The sequence below is a fragment of the Dipodomys merriami genome, unplaced genomic scaffold (genome assembly GCF_024711535.1).
Source record: "Dipodomys merriami isolate MVZ:Mamm:240054 unplaced genomic scaffold, mDipMer1.0.p SCAF_49, whole genome shotgun sequence".
Classification (NCBI taxonomy): Eukaryota; Metazoa; Chordata; class Mammalia; order Rodentia; family Heteromyidae; genus Dipodomys; species Dipodomys merriami.
Genome location: NW_027206057.1, coordinates 8,594,726 through 8,614,928, shown reverse-complemented (window position 1 = coordinate 8,614,928; position 20,203 = coordinate 8,594,726). Strand labels below are relative to the sequence as shown.

At 38.2% G+C, this 20,203-nt stretch overlaps 1 protein-coding gene across 5 annotated transcripts in view; it reads left to right on the top strand.

Moving 5' to 3' along the window:
• Window positions 1–20,203, top strand: part of Satb2 (SATB homeobox 2) — a 195,866-nt gene that overhangs the window by 104,266 nt on the left and 71,397 nt on the right. For all 5 annotated transcript variants that reach the window (XM_069995747.1, XM_069995745.1, XM_069995746.1 and 2 more), the window contains exon 7: window positions 16,070–16,542. In XM_069995747.1, coding sequence (XP_069851848.1) covers window positions 16,070–16,542 — 473 coding nt within the window. The remainder of the gene's footprint in view (window positions 1–16,069; window positions 16,543–20,203) is intronic.

The following is a 20,203-nucleotide window of genomic DNA, read 5'->3' as shown; positions in this document are numbered from 1 at the left end:
TCTCATAGAAGTAAATAAACAGTAAAATAATTATACATGCAGAAAGATCAAAGTAAAATATGACTAGAACCTGGCAAAAATAAAAGTCTACTGGAAGAATTAAAATAAAGGATCAAATTGCAAGTTCTATCGTTAATGCTTAAATAAATAGGAGAAAAATGAACAATCAATAATTTGATATCATTAAAAACAGATGTAAAAACTATATACAAATGAAATTGTCTAAATTTCGAAGTAAACATTTTAATGTGCATTTTTTGAATTTGTTGTTATTATAGCTAAATTATTTACACTTATTCTTTAAAAAGTTCTAAATTAGTTTGGCTTTGCATGTTAACTTTATTTTCCTGAGTGATCATGGTGAAGTATGTTCTGTTTACCTTTTTCCTTTACTTTCAAAGACAATCAAGGTTGACACAGACATATTTGAGATTGTATATTCTGGTTTCAAGGTCCAACCATGGACCTGCTTACCAGGATTTTTTGAAACTGAAGAAAATGGAGTGGTGGGTGGTGGGGTGATTGGCGTCATAGGTTGGTATAGACAGCATTTTGTTTAAATTGCCATTTACCCTATACTCTCATTATTTCTGATCTACATTTTACAGTGTTAAAACTCTTAAATTAAGAAAAAGTACACACTTTATGTAAAAGAAAAACAATTAACAGATATTTAACATTAGATGTTTCATTAGTATTGGACACAAAGATAATTTATAAAGCACCTAGAAACATGCATTTTCAAAATTTTGAGATAATGAAGAAATTACTCCAGAGAGTTTTCTTTCATGAGTTCTGCTTATTTTCATAAAGCAATTATTATTTTCTTTGACCCACCTTTTGTATAAACTCTAGATATGAACTTGTCTTATCATTTAAAAAAAACTAAGTGGCAATTTTGCTCTAAATACTAACACCAGTTATACTCAGGAAAATTCACTTTTGTAGGGAATATAATAAAAATAAGAAAAGTTATAAAAATGAAGATCTCATAGGATGGGAATGTATATCCCCAGTTAGAAGCAAGCATTTTCATATCTCTAATGTTTTTCACCTAAAATTTTATTTATCTATTTTTGAGACAGAGTCTTGCTCCATTGCCCAGTCTGGCCTTGAACTTTCTATGTAGCCCAGACTTGCCTTGACCTCAAAATCTTTCTACTTCCTTAGTGCTGGGATTGTAGGAGGTCTCTATAATTTCTCTTTTGTTTTTTAGCAGAAGAAAAATGAATTGTTATCTTTGTGGGGTTATCCAACACTTAGGCTTTTTAAGAATTGAAGGGTCATTTAAAGTTTGTACAAATCCTAGTGACTCTCATCGAATCATTGTGTCATAAAGTAATACCAGCCAAACTCTGCATTTGGCTGGGTGCAAAATCACTCACTCCCCTCACTTTCCCTTTCATAATCACTACGCAAAAACTCTGACTTCTAGTTTTCTTAATTTCCTTTGTTTATTTAGGCTTATTTCGCAAAATATTATAAAGTTTGGAGGAAGAAGATTTATAAACTAGTGTTACTTTTCTGATCCTGGTTTATTCTAGCAATCAGTATTTTATCTGACCCTGTCTGATCTAGTCTTGCAAGATCAAACGTCCAGGCCAGCAAGCAGACAGTAAACAAAGCCCATGAAGGGTTTCAGTAAACACAAAGATTAGATGTTGAATGAAAATTAAACTCCTTGAACTAGTCTTCTGTACTAAAGTGGTTAAGTGGGTTGTGATTAAAAGAAATAAGTAATTATGATCATTATAGCTGAAATGATATAATGTTACCACATTTAAAGCACCTCTTGTACCCAAAAATGATTGTGTCATTTACAAAGCGGTGCCCTGGAATTGAATAGAGAAATCAGTGTCTCCTGACCTGGTTCTAAAAGTCAGCCCTTGCTTAGCCATGATGGTACCGTGGTCAGGACAATGACTTTAATCCACTCTCCATACTCCTGCCTCTACCACTGTTTAGTTCTGATGAGGTAAAAGTAACTTTTGTCTACCTGATTCTTCTCAGTTCTGAAAGAAAATTGCTTTCATCTTCAGATTTAAATGAAGCCTGTATTATACCTTGCTAAAAGTAATAGCATCATCAGGACCTTAGAATCTCATATAAATATTAGATTCATAGACATAGAAACATCACTTTCACAAACATTTTCCATCTTACCGGTTTTCTAACTTTTGGGAGACCCTTGTGCATTTTCACTGTGACAATCACTGGTACATCTTCATTGGTCATCTCAGACTAATTGGCCCTCCAACTAGAAGTTGGATAGTGTTAGAAAATGGGAACCAAAGATAAGTATGAGCATCTCTTAGGTACTAGTTAAAATTCAAAAGTCAGGAATATGACAGAGATCATTAAATTGGCCTTTCTTATCCCACCTCAAATTACAATTTTGATTAATTAAACTATTTTAATTAAAAATGTTTAGTGAGTACTTCTGCTACAGGCCATACACAGTTCTAGAAGCAGTGAGATAAAGCCAGAAACATGATAACCAACTTATAAAGAGAAAATACTGATGTTGATTTGGGAAGTTTTAGCTTATGATCAGTTGGTCTGTTGCTTTTGGGCCTGTGATGAGGCAGCATATCATGGCAAGACACATAAAGGAACAAAACCTGGAACTGCCTAACCACGGAAAGAAAAAGGGAAGAGGAAGGAGATGCAATCTCACATCTTTAATGATGTCCTTTCAAATGACTGAAAGACCTCACACTAGGCCCTGCCTTCTAAAGTTCTGCTGCTTCCCAAATAGCACCACTCTGGGGAACCAAACTTCTCACACATGGGCCTGAGGGAGACCCTTGAGGTACAAACTATCACAATCAGTGAAAAGAAGAAAGTATGACATAAGGCGAGGGGATGATGGTGGTCGTACTGAACACTGAGCAGAAATGATTTGGACTTGCCTGTGATAAAGGAGGATATGAATAGAAAGACAGAAATCGCATCTTAGGGAGCTTTGAAAACCCAGCTGTGGTATTCCAGGATCATTGAAAAGATTTTCACCGAGAGTGATATGATGAAAATTGCTTTCTCCTAGAAGCCATCTAAAGCTATGTATGTGCATGAGTATATGAAAGGGAGTCAAGTAAGAGGAGAAGGAGTAGACAACATTGAATCTATGACAGTAATTTCATGGGGTTGGAGGCAGTGAAGGTACATGTGGCCTTGGGTTTGAGTGGCATAATGAGAAGACAGGGAACTGCCAATGCAAGCAGCTCATGTAGAGGGAAGTCAATGAGGCTTGGAAAGAGTAAATGGGGCTCTGGGGGAGGGCAGGAATTAAAGCAGAATGGTATGCTCTGAACTTAGTGACTTTGGATAGTTTTGACGAATAGGATGGAATGAATTGAGCAGAAGTTGCTAATACTTAAGTGAGATTTGGGCCAGTAGGGAAATGTCTATTATGCCATTCAGAATGAGTGACTAACTGTCCAAGCTGGAAAATAAATTTTGGAACTTTTTTTTTGGCATAGTCATTCAAATGGTACTAAAGAAGCATTCTTTAAAGGGGAGTAGGAACAGAACATGGCTGAAGGCTAGGAGAAGAAATGGACCAGGTGCTATGGCTGGTTTTGGAAGCCTGGGAGAGACGGGTTCCCTACCCTGTGAGAAAGAGTCAGCATCGGTGGCAGGTGCAGAGGGCAGGAGCGAAAACAAGCAGTTCATCACTTTGAGAGAGCTGCTTCCCAGCTGAGATGGGGTGAGGGCGGGAAGGCGTGTGCCTCCAAGAACAGAGAGAGTTATTGCAAATGAGGGAAACCATGGGACCTATGTTTCTTTGGGCCTGGCTTACTTCACTTAATATACAAGTCTTTCCATTTCCTAACAAATGGGGTGGTGTCATTCTTTCTGATGGAGACATAGAATTCCAGTGTGTGTGTGTGTGTGTGTGTGTGTGTGTGTGTGTGTGTGTGTGTGTGTGTGTGTGTGTGTGTGTGTGTGTGTGTGTGTGTGTGTGTGTGTGTGTGTGTGTGTGTGTGTGTGTATCACATTTTTGTGTGTGTGTGTGTGTGTGTGTGTGTGTGTATCACATTTTTTTTTTTTTTTTGCTTCATTCATCTACTGAGGGGCATCTGGGTTGGTTCCATATCTTAGCTATGGTAAATAATGCTGTGACAAACATAGTCTAGGACAAGCAGGAAAGGTCAGAAGCTATGTACATATGACCATATAAGATGATGTTAAGTGAAATGAACCCCAAGATAGGGACACAACTGGTTTTTTTTTTCTTGCTATTGTTTTTAACGTCTTTAAAATGTACTATGTGATTTTCTTTTTTTTGCTTCTTTTGTATGTGCTTCCCCCATGGTATAACCCCTGTTTTCACTGTATTTGATTCTGGTGCCCTGCATCTTGTATATACATTTTTCTAATTCGGGGAGGGAAGGAAAATAACAAAATGCTGAAATAAGGATACAGGTTGACCCATTGTAACAATGAGATTTACAAGACACTACGTTGAAAACCAACTTTATAACTATTATAAAGTTATAAAGTTGGTGGGGGCGGGGGGAGGAGGAGTTGAGGAGGTGGAGAGGGAAGGGATAGGAGGAAATAAACAAAGGAGGAGATAGCAATGCTCGATAGGAAATGTACTCATTACTTTACTCATGTAACTGTAACCTCTCTGTACACTGTTTTTACAATTAAAAAATGATTTAAAAAAAGAACAGAGAGCGGCAAGGAAGGGAATGCCACCAGGAGAGAAGCTGAAAGCATCTAAAGGCTGCAGTCAGGCTAAGCGTGACTGTAATGTATGAGAGAGGATGGGACCAGAGAGAGACAGGTGAGGTGCACAAAAGGGAGAAGAGGCATGCGAGGCAAGCATGGTCATTTGTCCTTGAAAGAAGAACCATCTGGTTGTCTTCAGAACCGGGGAAAGGCTGGGAGCCACATGAGGAGGCAGAGGTGGTGGAGATGGAAGGAGCAGCTAGAATGAGGGCTGCAGACCAAGCCATGAGGTGGGAGTCTGTGATCTAGGAGTGAAGAAGTGGTTGGGGTGTGGGCTTGAAGACACCTGAAATAGCCACTGAACAGAGCTCCTGTGAGCAGCAATAAGGGACTTGCGGTGATGTGAACTGAGGGCCTATGTGGTTTGAGATTCGTAGTGGGCCAGCTCTCTAATTCTGTTTTTCTCTTTCAGTGTGTTTTAGATTTCTCCTAGTTTCAGGCTTCCATTTATCCTACACAGGGACAAAGTGAGAAACTTAAAACTAAAGATAGAAGTGGTGGTGCCCGACTAGCAATCTATAAAAGTGTACAGTGAAAGGTTTTGCATGGAGACCAGGAAATACCCGGCTTATTTAAAATCTGCTATGATCATAGGGATATCCCCTGGCTTGGGAGGAACCAAGCAGGTCAAAATTGCTTGGATTCTGGATCAATGACATAAAGATTGCTACATGCTTTTCATCGGATAGTTCACAGAGTTGAATACTGAAAGGCACTTTGAGCTTCTGCCTTACTCGCAGCTCTTACCTAAGAGTGCTCTCTCTGTAGGAGGGGAGCACTGAAACCACACTGACTCATAGGAGGTAGTTGTTTAACTAGCTGTGAGCCTGGCTGATGGTGCGCCTTCGTTCTGCCCTTTGCAGGAACTCGAGGTTATCTGACCTTGTGGTCCTGGGCCCCCATGGAATGCACGCAGATCCAGTCACCTGAAGTACAAACCTGACTGAGTTCTAACCTGAGTCATCACCTTTTAAAAATTCCATAGTAATTTTAATTCTTTGGCTAATTCTTTGTCTTAGGCAAAAGCTCTTAGAAAGAACACATGAGACTGGGGTAGGGAGTTATGAACATCCATTTTTTATTATTTTTTTGATCAGTTGTGGGGCCTGAACTCTGGGCCTGGACGCTGTCCCTCAGCTCTTCAGCTCAAGGCTAGTGCTCTACCACTTGAGCCACAGCGCCACTTCCGGCTTTTTCTGCTTATTTGGTGCTGAAGAATTGAAGCCAGGGCCTCATGCATATGAGGCATGCATTCTACCACTGAGCCACTTTCCCAGCCCTTTTTCTGTTTTTTAAAAAATTATTTTATTGTAAAGATGCTGTACAGAGGGGTTACAGTTACATGAGTAAGGCAATGAGTACATTTCTTACCGGGCATTGTTACCCCTTCCCGTGTGTTCTTCCACTATCGCTTCAGAGAACATCCATTTTGTGTGAGTCCTGTGAACATAAGGAATTGCACTTTGCTTTTTTTTTTTTTTTTTTATTAATAATACGATGAGTTTAATGTAGGTCAGCTTATCTGAATGTATGCACTCAGTTTTGTTTCTTCATATATTATATTGAAACTAATCTTGTTACCTCTCAGTTAAGAGGAAAAAAATCTTAATTCATATTGCTAGTGTAATGAGTTAGAATTAATTTTCTTTTTCTATTAATTAACTATTGGGTTTAATGTTTAATAGTAGTCAGTTCCACAGAAAATGACAGCAGTAATTTTATTAAGTATAACTCAGAGACAATTTACACTAAAAACACTATCCCTTTGATTTTTTTTCAGCTAGTGTATTGCATATTTTTCCTAAAAATAATGGCCTGTGGCATTTATGTCTTGTAAAATCAGGTACATGGATTGATTCCTTGGTTAACTTTTCTCAAGAGACTGAAATATTAGTTAAAAGAATATGCATACAGGGCCAAGGACAGAATGCTTTCCAAACAATTATATTTCTGAAATATGATTTTTTATATTTGCTGAATTTATCTTCAAATTAAAAACCAAAGAAACATAGGTTATCATTAGATATAAGCAGCTCTCACCTATATAGGTACAGGAATACTCGAGATGATGGATGATGTCACACTGTGGGAAAGCATCCTTTGGAAGAAGAGACAGTAACAGTGTTCCCATGCAGAAGGTGGAGATTGCATAGGGTAAAGATGGAAATGTCACATTTTCCATGGACTGTAATGGACCCTATGAGGTTTCATTGCCAAAGAAAGGGCAGTGTCCAGATTCCAGCTGCTTTATAGCAGATGTATATGTTTCTGCAGAGTTTAATATGATGGAAAGAGGAAGTTGATAATAAAGGGAAAATACACCTAAGAAAACCAGTCATATGGTATTATCACAGTGCAGGCTGGTCTCCCTTGCGTATGGGGTTCTTTTATTAGGAGTTAACAAGTTGGCTTTGAATATCTTGCTCTAGGCAGAGATTTTGCAGGCAAATTTTCAGCCCAGAGACAAATTCTCTTTAACAAATGTAGAGACAGAAAAAGCTTTAGGTTTGGTACTCCTAATAGAAGTAGCTTTTTTTCCCCCTGCAGCTCTTTCAGTTGCCTAAATATTTTCTTGAATTCTGTTTAGTGAACTTTTCCAGTAATTAAGTTTTGTTTTCAGTTGTTTATTTTAATAGTGTAGGGTTTATATCTGATAGATGTAGCCTATTAGCTTTAGCTCCTGCAGTCATGTATGTCCTTGTTAACAGAAAATGGTTTTCATACAATAAATTGACTTCCTAACTACAGCTATGAAATATGTAAATAAATATATAATGTAAACAGATAAATTAATCAATCATAAGAGTTAAAAATAGATAAAATTTACATATATTTGTATTTCAGATGAATAGAATGAATTGCTCATAAACTGACCAAGTAGGAACTAAAAGGAAGTTTTATTAACTAGAGAAACACTGGAAGCCACAGGCAGATGTTTAAGATATGCAGTCCACTCTTCATATACAAACAGTTGTTTTGTCTGAAGCAAAAAATACAGAAGGAGGGTTTTTCTTTTTCAGCAATCATTATTCACTATGGTATCTAGTATCTGGCATCATTCCTAGCATGTTGTAGTAGACTCAGATGTGAGGAAACCTGTGTTAGTGATAAGTTAATTCTAATGTTGAGGAATCAGTTCCACCACTTGTTCATACTGACCGACAATTTCAGTCTGTGTCACATCAGAAAGATTTACCAAGTATTTACCAGGCATCAAATTGAAGGCCTGCCACAGAGAGATGTCATTCATTCACCATGACACATCTTCATGTATATGTCACTTTTTGTGTGTACAAATGCATACAAATAAAAAGCAAGGTTTCTCTGTAAGGAAGCTAATTGGTCCTGACACAAGCCCTGAAACTATGAATGGCCATGTGCCATAACATGGGCAGTTAAGCTTAAGCAGGGGGACATAGGGTTTAGAGTCCTAAAGACTCTAAAGTCCTAAAGACTCTTAAGTTTTTCCTTGATGGCAATTCTGCCTTTGATAGGTTTGTAGCATCCATTTTCCTGAGCTTCAGCTTCAGGAAAGCAGATGTTAATATGTGTGACTTACAGTTACAGGAATTAGATGTTAAGTTGAAAAAGGTTTAGGCTAGCTCCTCAGCTGTTATGCAGAACTCATTGGTATCTGAAATACCAACACTGTTTAAAAGTGGCATATCAGCATTACAAACTTGAAAATTCATGCACTTGCAATAAAGTACTTTTTTTTCGACAGGAAGTCTGTTAATACATGCTTCACTTCAAGGTATACAAGGGACATGGGAGAGAGGAGGAAAAGGGAAGAGGAGAGGAGAGGAGAGAAAAAAATAAAACAAAAGTAGTTTTTATTGGCTGTGCTTTGTTTGTGGTACTTAAGCTAGAGCCAGGAGCTCTAATAATTTTAAATATTCCTAAATATTTATCCAGCATTTGGACAGCTATTTGACCTTGAATAAGTTTTTTAAAAAACATTTCTGGTATTAAACAAGATCCTTAAAATTTAGTCTCCAATGAATTGGGGCTTGCAGTAGGGAACCTGAGGTAGAATTTTGGAAATTCAGGGTAATCATATGCTCAAGATGATCTTTTTTTAAGCTCAAATATATGATTACAAATTTGAAATCATTGATTTGGTTGGAGACTTTTCTACTAGAGAGAGCAAAAGCCAACCTATGTCCATCAGACCCATGTAGAATAACTTTCAGAACACTTACTGAGATTAAAGGAGTTACAGGGAAATTCTACTGGGTGTTTTTTTGTTTGATGTTTTTTTTTTTTCTGTCATATTCACTCATTCAGGGTTCCCAAGAGAGGTTCTAGGGAATGCTGTCTTATTAAGGAATCCACTTGCACTCACTGATGCCAATTTGTTTACATTTGCATGAGCATCTTAATAGTTTAAAGAAATATTCATATGTCAGAGATTCTGGACATTTTCTTTTTTTGGTGGTCATGGAGCCTGAACTCTGGTCCTGGGCATTGTCCCTCAGCTCTTCAGCTCAAGGCGAGTGCTCTACCACTTGAGCCACAGCACCACTTTGGCTTTGTCTGCTTATGTTGTGCTGAGGAATCGAACCCAGGGCCTCATGCATGCAGGGCAAGCACTCTACAACTGAGCCCATCTGGACATTTCTTAGTGCAGACTCTTTTCCCCAGTTCATTGCTTCCCAATTCACTACTCATTATAACTAGGGACAGACTCAGAGGTCTAGTTCACAAAAGCAAGTGTGTTAATGTTTGTATAAAAAATTAAGATCATAGTTCTAGGGGTTGGGAAGGTGGCTCAGTGGTAGAGCGCTTGCCTTGCATGCCTGAGGCCCTGGGTTCGATTCCTCAGCATCACATAAGCAAAAAGAAAAAAGCTGGAAGTGGTGCTGTGGGCTCAAGTGGTAGAGTGCTAGCCTTGAGCTGAAGAGCTGAGGGACAGCGCTCAGGCCCAGAGTTCAGGCCCCACAACCGGACCTCCCCCCCCCCCCCCCAAAAAAAGATCATAGTTCTAGAAATAGTTGCAGTTCCCTAAGCAGTACTAATGAACTCACAAGAGTGGTACTACAACTACTTTTGTCATGACAAAAATGATGCTTATTCTTGTTGCAGTGGAGAGTAAGAAAGAGGTAGCTTAGGAAAGAAACTCTTATTAAAGAGCCAAGAAAAACAGAAGCAAGTGAGAAAGTTGTTTTTAAACTTCTAGTAGTAATCATTCTCTAAGATGCTATTAGATAAATACCTTGGAAGGTCATTGTAACACTATTATAACCCCCAAATTACTCACCTAGTTATAGCCCTAACTTTAGAAATGCTTGCTTGTTTTTCCTTTCTTTATCCATCCTATGCCATCTTGTTATGACTGACAGTTCCAATCAGATACTTTTCCCTTTGCTCATAAATTCTCCTCACAAGAGCACTTAGTCATTAGAGTATGTATCAACATGTATAGCAAATAGATATTTTAAAATAATGAAATTTAACTAAGGTAATTGCTAAAGTGAAAAGCAACAATGCATATGTGTGTGTTTGTGATTTAAGTTTGAATATTTTTAGTTTATTTTCTGTTTTTGTCGGTTGTGGGGCTTGAACTCTACGCCTGGGTGCTGTCCCTGTGCTCTTCAGCTCAGTGTAAATATCACAGTGAGACAACTCTCTACAATTAAAATTCATTGATAAAATAAGAGAAAAATTAAGTAAGATGTTAGACAATTGCTTTTAAAAATACTACAGGGTACTTTTCTTCTCACTGTTGGTTGTTACAACTACAGTAAACACACATAGATGTATATATATATATCTATATATATATATTTAATGCATATTTATTTTTAAACTTTTTACTCATTAATTTTTGAATACTAAAACTTTTTAGTTCTTTAAAAATAAGTTTAATATCAAAAGTTATGGGATTATGTCATTTTGTCTCCAACATATTCTTCTGCCTCCTGACTTGACAGTCAAGATATGAACTGTGTGTGTGTGTGTGTGTGTGTGTGTGTGTGTGTGTGTGTGTGTGTGTGTGTGTGTGTGTGTGTGTGTGTGTGTGTGTGTGTGTGTGTGTGTGTGTGTGTGTGTGTACTGATACTGGGCTAGAACTCAGGATCTTATGTGCTTACGTAGCTTTCTTGCTCACAGTTGGCTTGATTTTCAAGCTTTAGTGTTTGTAAGAATTAGAACCCTGGGGCTGGGAAGGTGGCTCAGTGGTAGAGTGCTTGCCTTGCATGCATGAGACCCTGGGTTCGATTCCTCAGCACCACATAAACAGAAAAAAGCCGGAAGTGGCGCTGTAGCTCAAGTGGTAGGGTGCTAGCCTTGAGCTGAAGAGCTGAGGGACAGTGACCAGACCCATGGTTCAGCCCCCACTACCGAACCCCCCTCAAAAAAACCCAAAAAGAACAACAAAAAAGAACTAGAACCCTATGAGAGTGTGATTTGAGCTGCTGAATTTCTGATGTGATCTAGTGATGAGGCCAAATCATACTTTATCTGACAGCACCTACCTGCTTTCTGTGTGTGTGTGTGTGTGTGTGTGTGTGTGTGTGTGTTGTGTAGACACATATTTACTCACTCAGTATATCTCCTTTCATGGAGAAATCAAGTACCCTGTCAAGGTTATATATCTACCAAGCTGTAGTGCTAGGATTCAATCCCTGGTAATGTAGCTAAAGAAACAAAACCAGGCACTTCTGTTAGGTCTGTGTGTCAGCCATTGTGATTACTTTTGAACTATTTAGAAAGAAGGAAGGAAAACAGAGTGGAAAAAGAGAACAGAAAAGAAAGAGAAATAAATAGAAAGGGAGGAAGAAAGGGATGAAAGACAGGAAAAGAAGTAACAGATGTCCAGTCTGTTTTCAGGTACAGTTAGGTACATTCTAACTCTTACCTTTCTACCCTCCCTCCTTTCAGGCCTCCTTTTCTCCCTCCCTTCTTGCTTTTTCCTTCTTCCTTCCTTAATTTTTCCTTCCTTCCTCTCTCTTTTCTTTCTTCCTTTCTCTCCCTTTTATACCCACTTTGGTTCTTAAATTTGTACTCCACCTGCTGTGACTTAATAGGCTGACAATATCTTTCTCATGTTCTTTTTATAAGAGTGGTGGCCAGAAATAAATGAAAAAGGCTTTCAAATTAGGCAGAAAATGATACAAATCACTACTGAAATAATATGTAGCCTTGGAAAGGAAAGAGTCAGTCTGTTGATGAGCAATTGATTTTCAGGCATTCTTAAAACTTGAATAATACTTTTTTGTCCTTTATGTTTAGAAGTAAAGAACCTGCTTTTTCTTTCTGTGCCAGTCATGGGGATTGAACTCAGGAACCTGCAGTGTTTTGAGCTTTTTCACTCAAAACTAGTGCTCTACCACTTGAGCTACAGCTCCACTTCCAGCTTTTTGATGACTAATTAGAGATAAGCAGCTCATGGACTTTCTGGCATGCCTGGGCTGGCTTTGAATCACAATCTCAGCCTCCTGAGTAACTAGGATTACAGGCATGAGCCACCAACGCCATGCACAAGATCCTGCTTTTACTGATAGAGCTGCCAGGGAATGAAAAACCTAAAGGTACTTTTGATCTCTCAGGCAAGGTTTACACACTGGAAGCCCATGGGTAGAATTTTGTTATCAGAAATGTTTTGTTTGACTTTTATTGTATTTCCAGTTAGTTTCCAAAATGTGAACAGTAGGAAATACCATGTAAAAATGGAGACTTTTTAATCAAACTTGGAAGGAAGGACAATGCAAGAAAAAGGAAATTGGCAAGGCCAAGGTCGCGGTTTGCCCTTTGGCTCTGTCAGGCTTTGCTCCTTCCACCTGGGACCTCTGCAGGTGGCTTCTCTGGCTGTTAACTGCCTGGGTGGGTGTGCATTTCCATGTGTACCTGGTCATTAAGGTTCATAAAATGGCTTACCTCTCAGGTGCAATCACAGGTCTCTAAGGGCACTTTTAGTCACCATTCTTTTTTTGTATATATTTTTTATTGTAAAAATACTGTACAGAGGGGTTACAGTTACATGAGTAAGGTAATGAGTATATTTCTTATGCAGCATTGTTACCTCCTCCTTTGTTTTTCCCCTACCATCCCTTCCCTCCTCATCTCCCCAATTTCTCCCTCCCCATCCCCCACCCTGAAGTTGGAAAGTTCATTTCAACATAGTATCTTGTACATCTCATTGTTACAGTGAGTCAACCTGTAACTGTGAATTTATAATGAACTTCAAATTCAGAGATAGTAATTATTATATATAAGCCTAAGGATATAGACTGGTATTATTCTGACCCTTACTCTACGAACTCACATAGGCTTTATGAACTCTCACATTTACATTTAATTATATATATATAATTATGAGTACATCTATGAATGGGCCTTTTAATGATGTGATTTCTAAATCCATATCTATTTGTCTGTATATCAAGAAAGTAAGTGTGCTCAAGTGTAAGTCCTTAAAAAGTAAAAATACTGAAAAGATGGAAAAATTAGCTTTTGGTCAGAGAGTAGTTCTCTTATAGAAAAATGTAGATAAAGCCTGCTTATAAAGTATCTGATTTGAGTTCATCTTCCCTTTGAATTAAAAACAAACAAACAAATAAGTAAGTCAAATGTTTACTGAAAACCATGTGTTTCTGTCTAGTCTGACTTTAATCTGGAAGCAGTCATGGTTTCTTTACATCTTCTTTCAATAAGGAAATTACAATAGTAATTCCTGTTCAATGGAAACTGTATTAGATTACCTTATCTGAAGTCTCTTAGCCATTTACTTGGTTTGGGTTTAAGACTATGTACTTTAAAGTTTAATTAATACAGTGATTGGAAAATGTGTGCCTTTAGAGGGGAAGATTACAATAATTTGTTTACCTTGAACTTGATGTAGGAAAGGTGACATATAAACGAAATGAATTACATAGAAAGGATTAAGTTAAAAATTGAACTCTTAAAGAATGTTAAAGTAAACTTTTGACTTATTTTGGAGTTCATAGGAAAGTTAAGCAAAATTCTGACTCTTTCAAAAAGGAGAAAAGAGTACTGTGCCTATCTAAATATAATGCACAATAGCACAATATTATATTTATATATTATACAAGATATGGGTTTTCAACTGTTTCTTCAAAGGAGAAGTTTTAAGTATATAAAGCTTTTAGACTTATGGTTAAATAATCTATTTGCATTTTTAACATACTAATTTACTTCCACATGTATATTTAAAAATCATGTGTTGCATAGACAGTGATTTATAAATACTTCTTACACCATTATGGAAGGAAGTTTCAGCACTCAGCCACCTCACTCAATTTTCTAGCACTCAACATTTTTTTTAAAGCTTTTGAGTGTCATAATTTTCTTTTAATACAAATATGATTCTGTCACTGTAAACTGTATGTCAGACTACAAGTAACATTTGTCCTGCAAGTAAACACTTTTGATCTAACAAGTAACCACTTTGTTATGTGTAACCCAGGCTGGTCTTGATTTCTCTTGAATCCTCTTGATTTAACCTCCCAAATGCTGGGATTACAGGTGTGAATTATGAAACCCTGCTCTCTTAAGTTATCTGTAACAGACTTGCATAATTATATCTGATGCCCATTTTAGAAATAATTAGTAAATCTGCATGGATATTTACTTTCAAACACTGATTTTGTTAGGTTACACCTTTAAGCATTTAAAACTAGTACTAATGGAGTTATTTTAGTATAGTATGTTTCTCGAAACAAAACTTCGCTTACACAATTAATACAAAGCTTTGATTAGCACTTAACTGGAAAGTAACTTTTTTTCCTAAGAAATAATCTTGGAGGAAAAAACCCCATTGCTTTACATTTGTACATCCATGATATGCGTGTGTGTGTGTGTGTGTGTGTGTGTGTGTGTGTGTGTGTGTGTGTGTGTGTGTGTGTGTGTGTGTGTGTGTGTGTGTGTGTGTGTGTGTGTGTGTGTGTGTGTGTGTGTGTGTGTGTGTGTGTGTGTGTGTGTGTGTGTGTTCCGGTCCTGGGCTTGAACTCAGGACCTGGGTGCTATCCTTGAACTCTTTTTTTTTTTTTTTGCCAGTCATGGGGCCTGAGCTCTGGACCTGGGCGCTGTCCCTCAGCTCTTCAGCTCAAGGCTAGCACTCTACCACTTGAGCCACAGTGCCACTTCTGGCTTTTTCTGCTTATGTGGTGCTGAGGAATTGAACCCAGGGCCTCTTGCATGCAAGGCAAGCACTCTACCACTGAGCCACCTTCCCAGCCCTCCTTGAACTCTTTCGTCTAAGGCTAGCACTCTACCACTTGAGCCACAGCTCCACTTCTAGCATTTTGGTAGTTGATTGGAGTCTCATGGACTTTACTGCCAGCGCTGCCTTCAAACCAGGATCTTCAGATCTCAGCCTTGAGTTAGTAGCATTATAGGCCTGAGCCACTGGCTCCCAGCTAATATCCTTTTTTTTTTCTCTTCTTCCTTTCAAGATTACTCTGTAAATCTTTAGTAAAACATAAGAAAATGTAATAGATAGTCTGGAGAGTGGGATAATCTCATATAATAACAAGTCTAGATGATGTTATTAATCTTGTGAGTTTTTTCCTTATTTCCATACATAGCAAATATTCAGACACCCAGTTCTTAGAGAAACATTCCTATATAAAAGATAGCAAACAAGAAGATAAGGGCATATACTATATGATAAACGTTCCTATGACCATGTGTAGAATTATATAATAGTATTTATGAGAGCTTTTTTGTTACAAAACTTAATGTACTAGGAGATGTTGTCCCGGTCGTTTCCCACTGATCATGAACTACACCTCAGCCAAAAGAAAAAAAACAGCTGGAATTTTTATTATCAAGGATGATAAGGAAGAGAGATGTTGCAGTTTGAGATGATGAGGACTTTGGAATTTGTGATGCTTGTGGTTTTTGTACTGGTCATTCAATGAAATGATTACTTTTAAAGTTCTAAACAAGTTGAGCTGGGTGTCAGTGGCTAATGCCTGTAATTCTTGCTTCTCAGAAGAGTGAGATGTGGGGTCTAGGCAGAAATGTCCTTGAGACTGGAGGCCTGGCTAAAGTGGTAAAGTGCCACCCCAGTATGACCAGCTGAGCAAGAGGCTGAGTTCAACTTCCCAGTGCCAGCATATACTCATAAAACATTTAAACAAGCTGAAGTGTCAAATATTTTTATTTTTGTATCTCTTATGAAAACAATAGTTAGGACATTTTATGGGAAAGAATAACTCACTTTCACTCTGGGACTTCCAGCTTTGTATGAAAATAACCTGTCACAAATATACCAAAATATAACAATTCAGTATTCCATACATTAACAATAATATGATTGTAACAATGAAAATAATTATGAACTCTCATTTTGTTTTCTCAACAGTGGAAAGAGTGGAGCGAGAGAACCTTTCAGACTATTGTGTTCTGGGCCAGCGTCCAATGCATTTACCAAATATGAACCAGCTGGCCACTCTGGGGAAAACCAACGAACAGTCTCCTCATAGCCAAATCCACCACAGTACTCCAATCCGAAACCAAGTGCCCGCATTACAGCCCATCATGAGCCCTGGTCTTCTTTCTCCCCAGCTTAGTCCACAACTTGTTAGGCAACAAATAGCCATGGCCCATCTAATAAACCAACAGATTGCCGTTAGCCGGCTCCTGGCTCACCAGCATCCTCAAGCCATCAACCAGCAGTTCTTGAACCATCCACCCATTCCCAGAGCAGTTAAACCAGAGCCAACCAACTCCTCCGTGGAAGTGTCTCCAGATATCTACCAGCAAGTCAGAGATGAGCTCAAAAGGGCCAGCGTGTCTCAAGCTGTTTTTGCAAGAGTGGCATTCAACCGTACACAGGTACAACTAGCATCTGTCATTACTGGTATTAATAATGAGACTAGGGGTAGAATTGTGACATGTCCTAATTCTGTTTCATGTCTTTTAAAAGAGCACTTACAATTAGATTAACAATGCTTTGGTCAGCATTGGTCCATATATGACTTTAATTAATTATTTTCAGTAGCATTGTGAATATCTGAAAACATACTTGCCAGCTGAGGACCCTAGATAGTCCTGATGATTTGGATCTATGTATATGTTCTATCTTCATCCCGACTGGCTTCTTTTTTCTTGGATAGAACCTTTTCTTTTTTTCTATTACCCATACATTAAACTTGGCCAAAGAAGTTTCATTGTAATATCTCTACAGATTTGTGCAATGTACTTTAATCAGGTTTATTCCTCTATTATTATTTGTGTGTGTGTGTGTGAAAATACTGTACAGAGGGGTTACAACTACATAGGCAAGGTAATGAGTGCATTTCTTATCAAGCATTGTTGCCTCCTCCTTTGTTTCCCCTTCCCATCCCTTCCCATCTCCCTCCCTTTCTCCCCCGCAAAAGTTGTAAAGTTCATTTTTGACATAACGACTTGTACATCTCATTGTTGCAATGGGCCCACCTGTATCCCTATTTAAACAATTTGTTTTTTCCCTTCCCCTCCACAAATTGTACCAACATCAAATACAGTGAAAACAGGGGTTATACCATGGGGGAGGGACATACAAAGCAACAAAGAAATATCTTATAAATATGTTAGAAACAATAGCAAGAAAGAAAAAACATTTGAGTCCTTATCTTAGGGTTCATTTCGCTTAACATCAACTTATCCTCTATTCTTCCTTATCCTTGTTATACCTCTCTTCCTTCTTCTTCTTCTTTTTTTTGTCTTGAACTCTGGGTCTGGGGTGCTGTCCTTCAGCTCTTCAGCTCAAGGTTAGCACTCTACCACTTGAGCCATAGTGCCACTTGCAGTTTTCTGGTAGTTACTGGAGATAAGAGTGTCACGGACTTTCTTGCTAGGGCTGGCTTTGAACCGTGATCCTTAGATCTGAGCCTCCTAAGTAGCTAGGATTACAGGTGTGAGCCACTGCCGCCCAGCTCCTCTCTCCCTTCTTATACATTACTTAGTGGGTTTTGTTATATTTTCCCTCACCATTGTACACTTGACTTTCCTCCCATGACAGTCCCCCTCTTATGTTCTTGTTTTATGATTGTTATTATTATTATCATTTAGGGTCTTGATTTGACATGAATGAAGACATACAATATTTGGCTTTTTGAACATGGTTTGTCTTGCCCAACATGCAGACATTGGATGGAAACCTAGTCTTGAATTGTGTGATTATCATTTCTCCCTTTTTAAATGATAGCTAGTTGCACAAGTATTTATGCATATCCAAACAATCTATCATTTGTTATTTTGAATTTTATAAAAATAATTTTTATTGCAAAATTTCGGTAATTTTCTAAATGTTCAAGATTTAATATGCTGATAACATAGGTTTCTTCAACTTACAATGTTTTGGAGGAATTACTTGACACTAAGATGATAAAAAGCCAATGATTCATTCATGTTTTATCTTATTGAAAGCTGCTTCTTGGAAAGATTCTCTTCCATCACTGATTCTTAAACTTCAGTGTGTATGACTATCACCTAGACTGCTATTAGAACATAACTTCCTGGGCTCATCCCAGAGTTGGTGATCCAATAAGTCTGGGGTAAGACACAGCAAATTTTATTTTTAATGAGATCTGAGGCTATGATGGTGCTACTAGCTTGGGAGCTAAACTTTGCAAGCCGCTAATCTCACTGTCCTATGAGCGACAAGAAAGTAAGCAGTGGCAGCAGTGGAAGTTCCTGGGGAGTTAGGATGCAGAGAGTAAGGTAAGACTTCATGAGTGCAGGAGCTTTAAGCTATCCTCTACTAAATGCCAGGTGGGAAGCTTGCTTGCTGCAAAGATAGGAAAGACCAAGAATAAAAACATATGTAAACAACTAACTAAAAGTAAAATTAAAAGATGGTGGAGGACACCATCTTGAGAGCTATGCTAAGAAGTTTGAATTTAGTCATGATCTAATAACCAGAATTGAATCTTAGGAAGGTTCTTCTCTTATGATAACCACACGGACAGGATTATTATGTGGGGACCTACCATTTGCATCCATCTGAATTATGGGGGAAGTTTTAAACTAGATTGGTGGCAGTGGAAGAGAAAGGCAAGAGCACTATGGAATAAAAGTTGACAGAAAGTATGTCAGTTGGCACAGAGAGATGGAGTGAAGATAACTCCAGGACTTGACGAGCCTGGTGACTGAGACTGAAGGGGTAGCTATTAAGAGAATCAAGGAAGACACTAGAAGAATGGTTGAAATGAGTTTATAGTGACCGTTTTGACTTTGAAATGCTGGCAGCCATCTTGTGAAGATTTTCAACATCCATAGAAAATGTGAGTTTGATACTAAGAGTTGTCAGGAGATAAAGGCATGGCTCAAGTTGTAGAGTGCCCACCCAGCAAGTACAAAACTGAATTGAAACCTTAGTACCATAAAGAGAGAAAAACAAAGAATTATTAGTGCTGGCATAAGACATTAGAAAAAAAATCTTCATATGGCCTGGGATTTAAAGTCATGGAAAAGAAGAAGAGAACCTGCCACCACCACTAGTAGTAGAAAAAGAAGCAAAAGAGATGCCAGTAGTGACAGGTAGAGATGGGAAGAATAGGGAGATAGTAGCAGGAGTGCAAGGAGCAGTAGAGAGCTTCCAGAAGGAGACTTCATCTGACTGTGGAAAGCTGAGAAGTCCAGAAAAGAAAAGCTTGAAACCAACACATGAGATTTACCTATAGGTTGGGAGAAGTGCTTGGCAATTTCAAAGTACAATTTTATTACAGTGATGGTGACAGACATCAGAATTTAGGAATTAAGGAGTGGTTAATTTAGAAGCAGATTCCATTTTCCAAAATTTGGTGTTTAAAAGAGGCTTAAATCAGGAAGACCTTGAAGGAGATAGAGAATCAGTTTGAGACTGAAGGGTTTGTGAAGTAGTTTGGTGCCTTAGCTCAAGCTAAATAGCATGAAGTAGTGATGGAAGAAGGAATGATTGTGGTTTGGAAACAGTCATCAGTAATTCTGAGACTGCAGCCCTGGGACCAACAAAGAATCAGAATGGGATTGTTGTAGATTTGGTGCTGACATATTAGGTATGCAGGGGAAGAAGAGTGATGAAATATGTTCCTTTGGTAGCTAATTTGTACATTCAATAATGACAGAGTCTGCCTGCATCACTCAAACTGTGTTTAGAGAGAAACCCACACAACACTGTGCACGTACATCACTCCACCGTTTTCTCTTGTGACTCAAAACACTCAGACAACATTTGTGTGTCCACAGCTATCTGGTCTAGGGTTGTGAAAGGCTTTGATCCTTTTGAACCAGTCTGCTGCATACTGTTGTAAAATACAAATTGGAAAGATGCATCCTTTGACTGTATTTTGCAGTTCTCTGTGTGTGATCTTTCATCTATCATTCATGCGCATGAATAGGCATTTCATGCCTAGCCAACATTTTATTGCCTGGTTACGTACACAGCTCCTTTGGCTAAGGAGAAAATTGAAAGCATGGTTGTGTTACTTTGTATTTTAGAAGCAAATACGGGATACATTTCATCCAAATATCA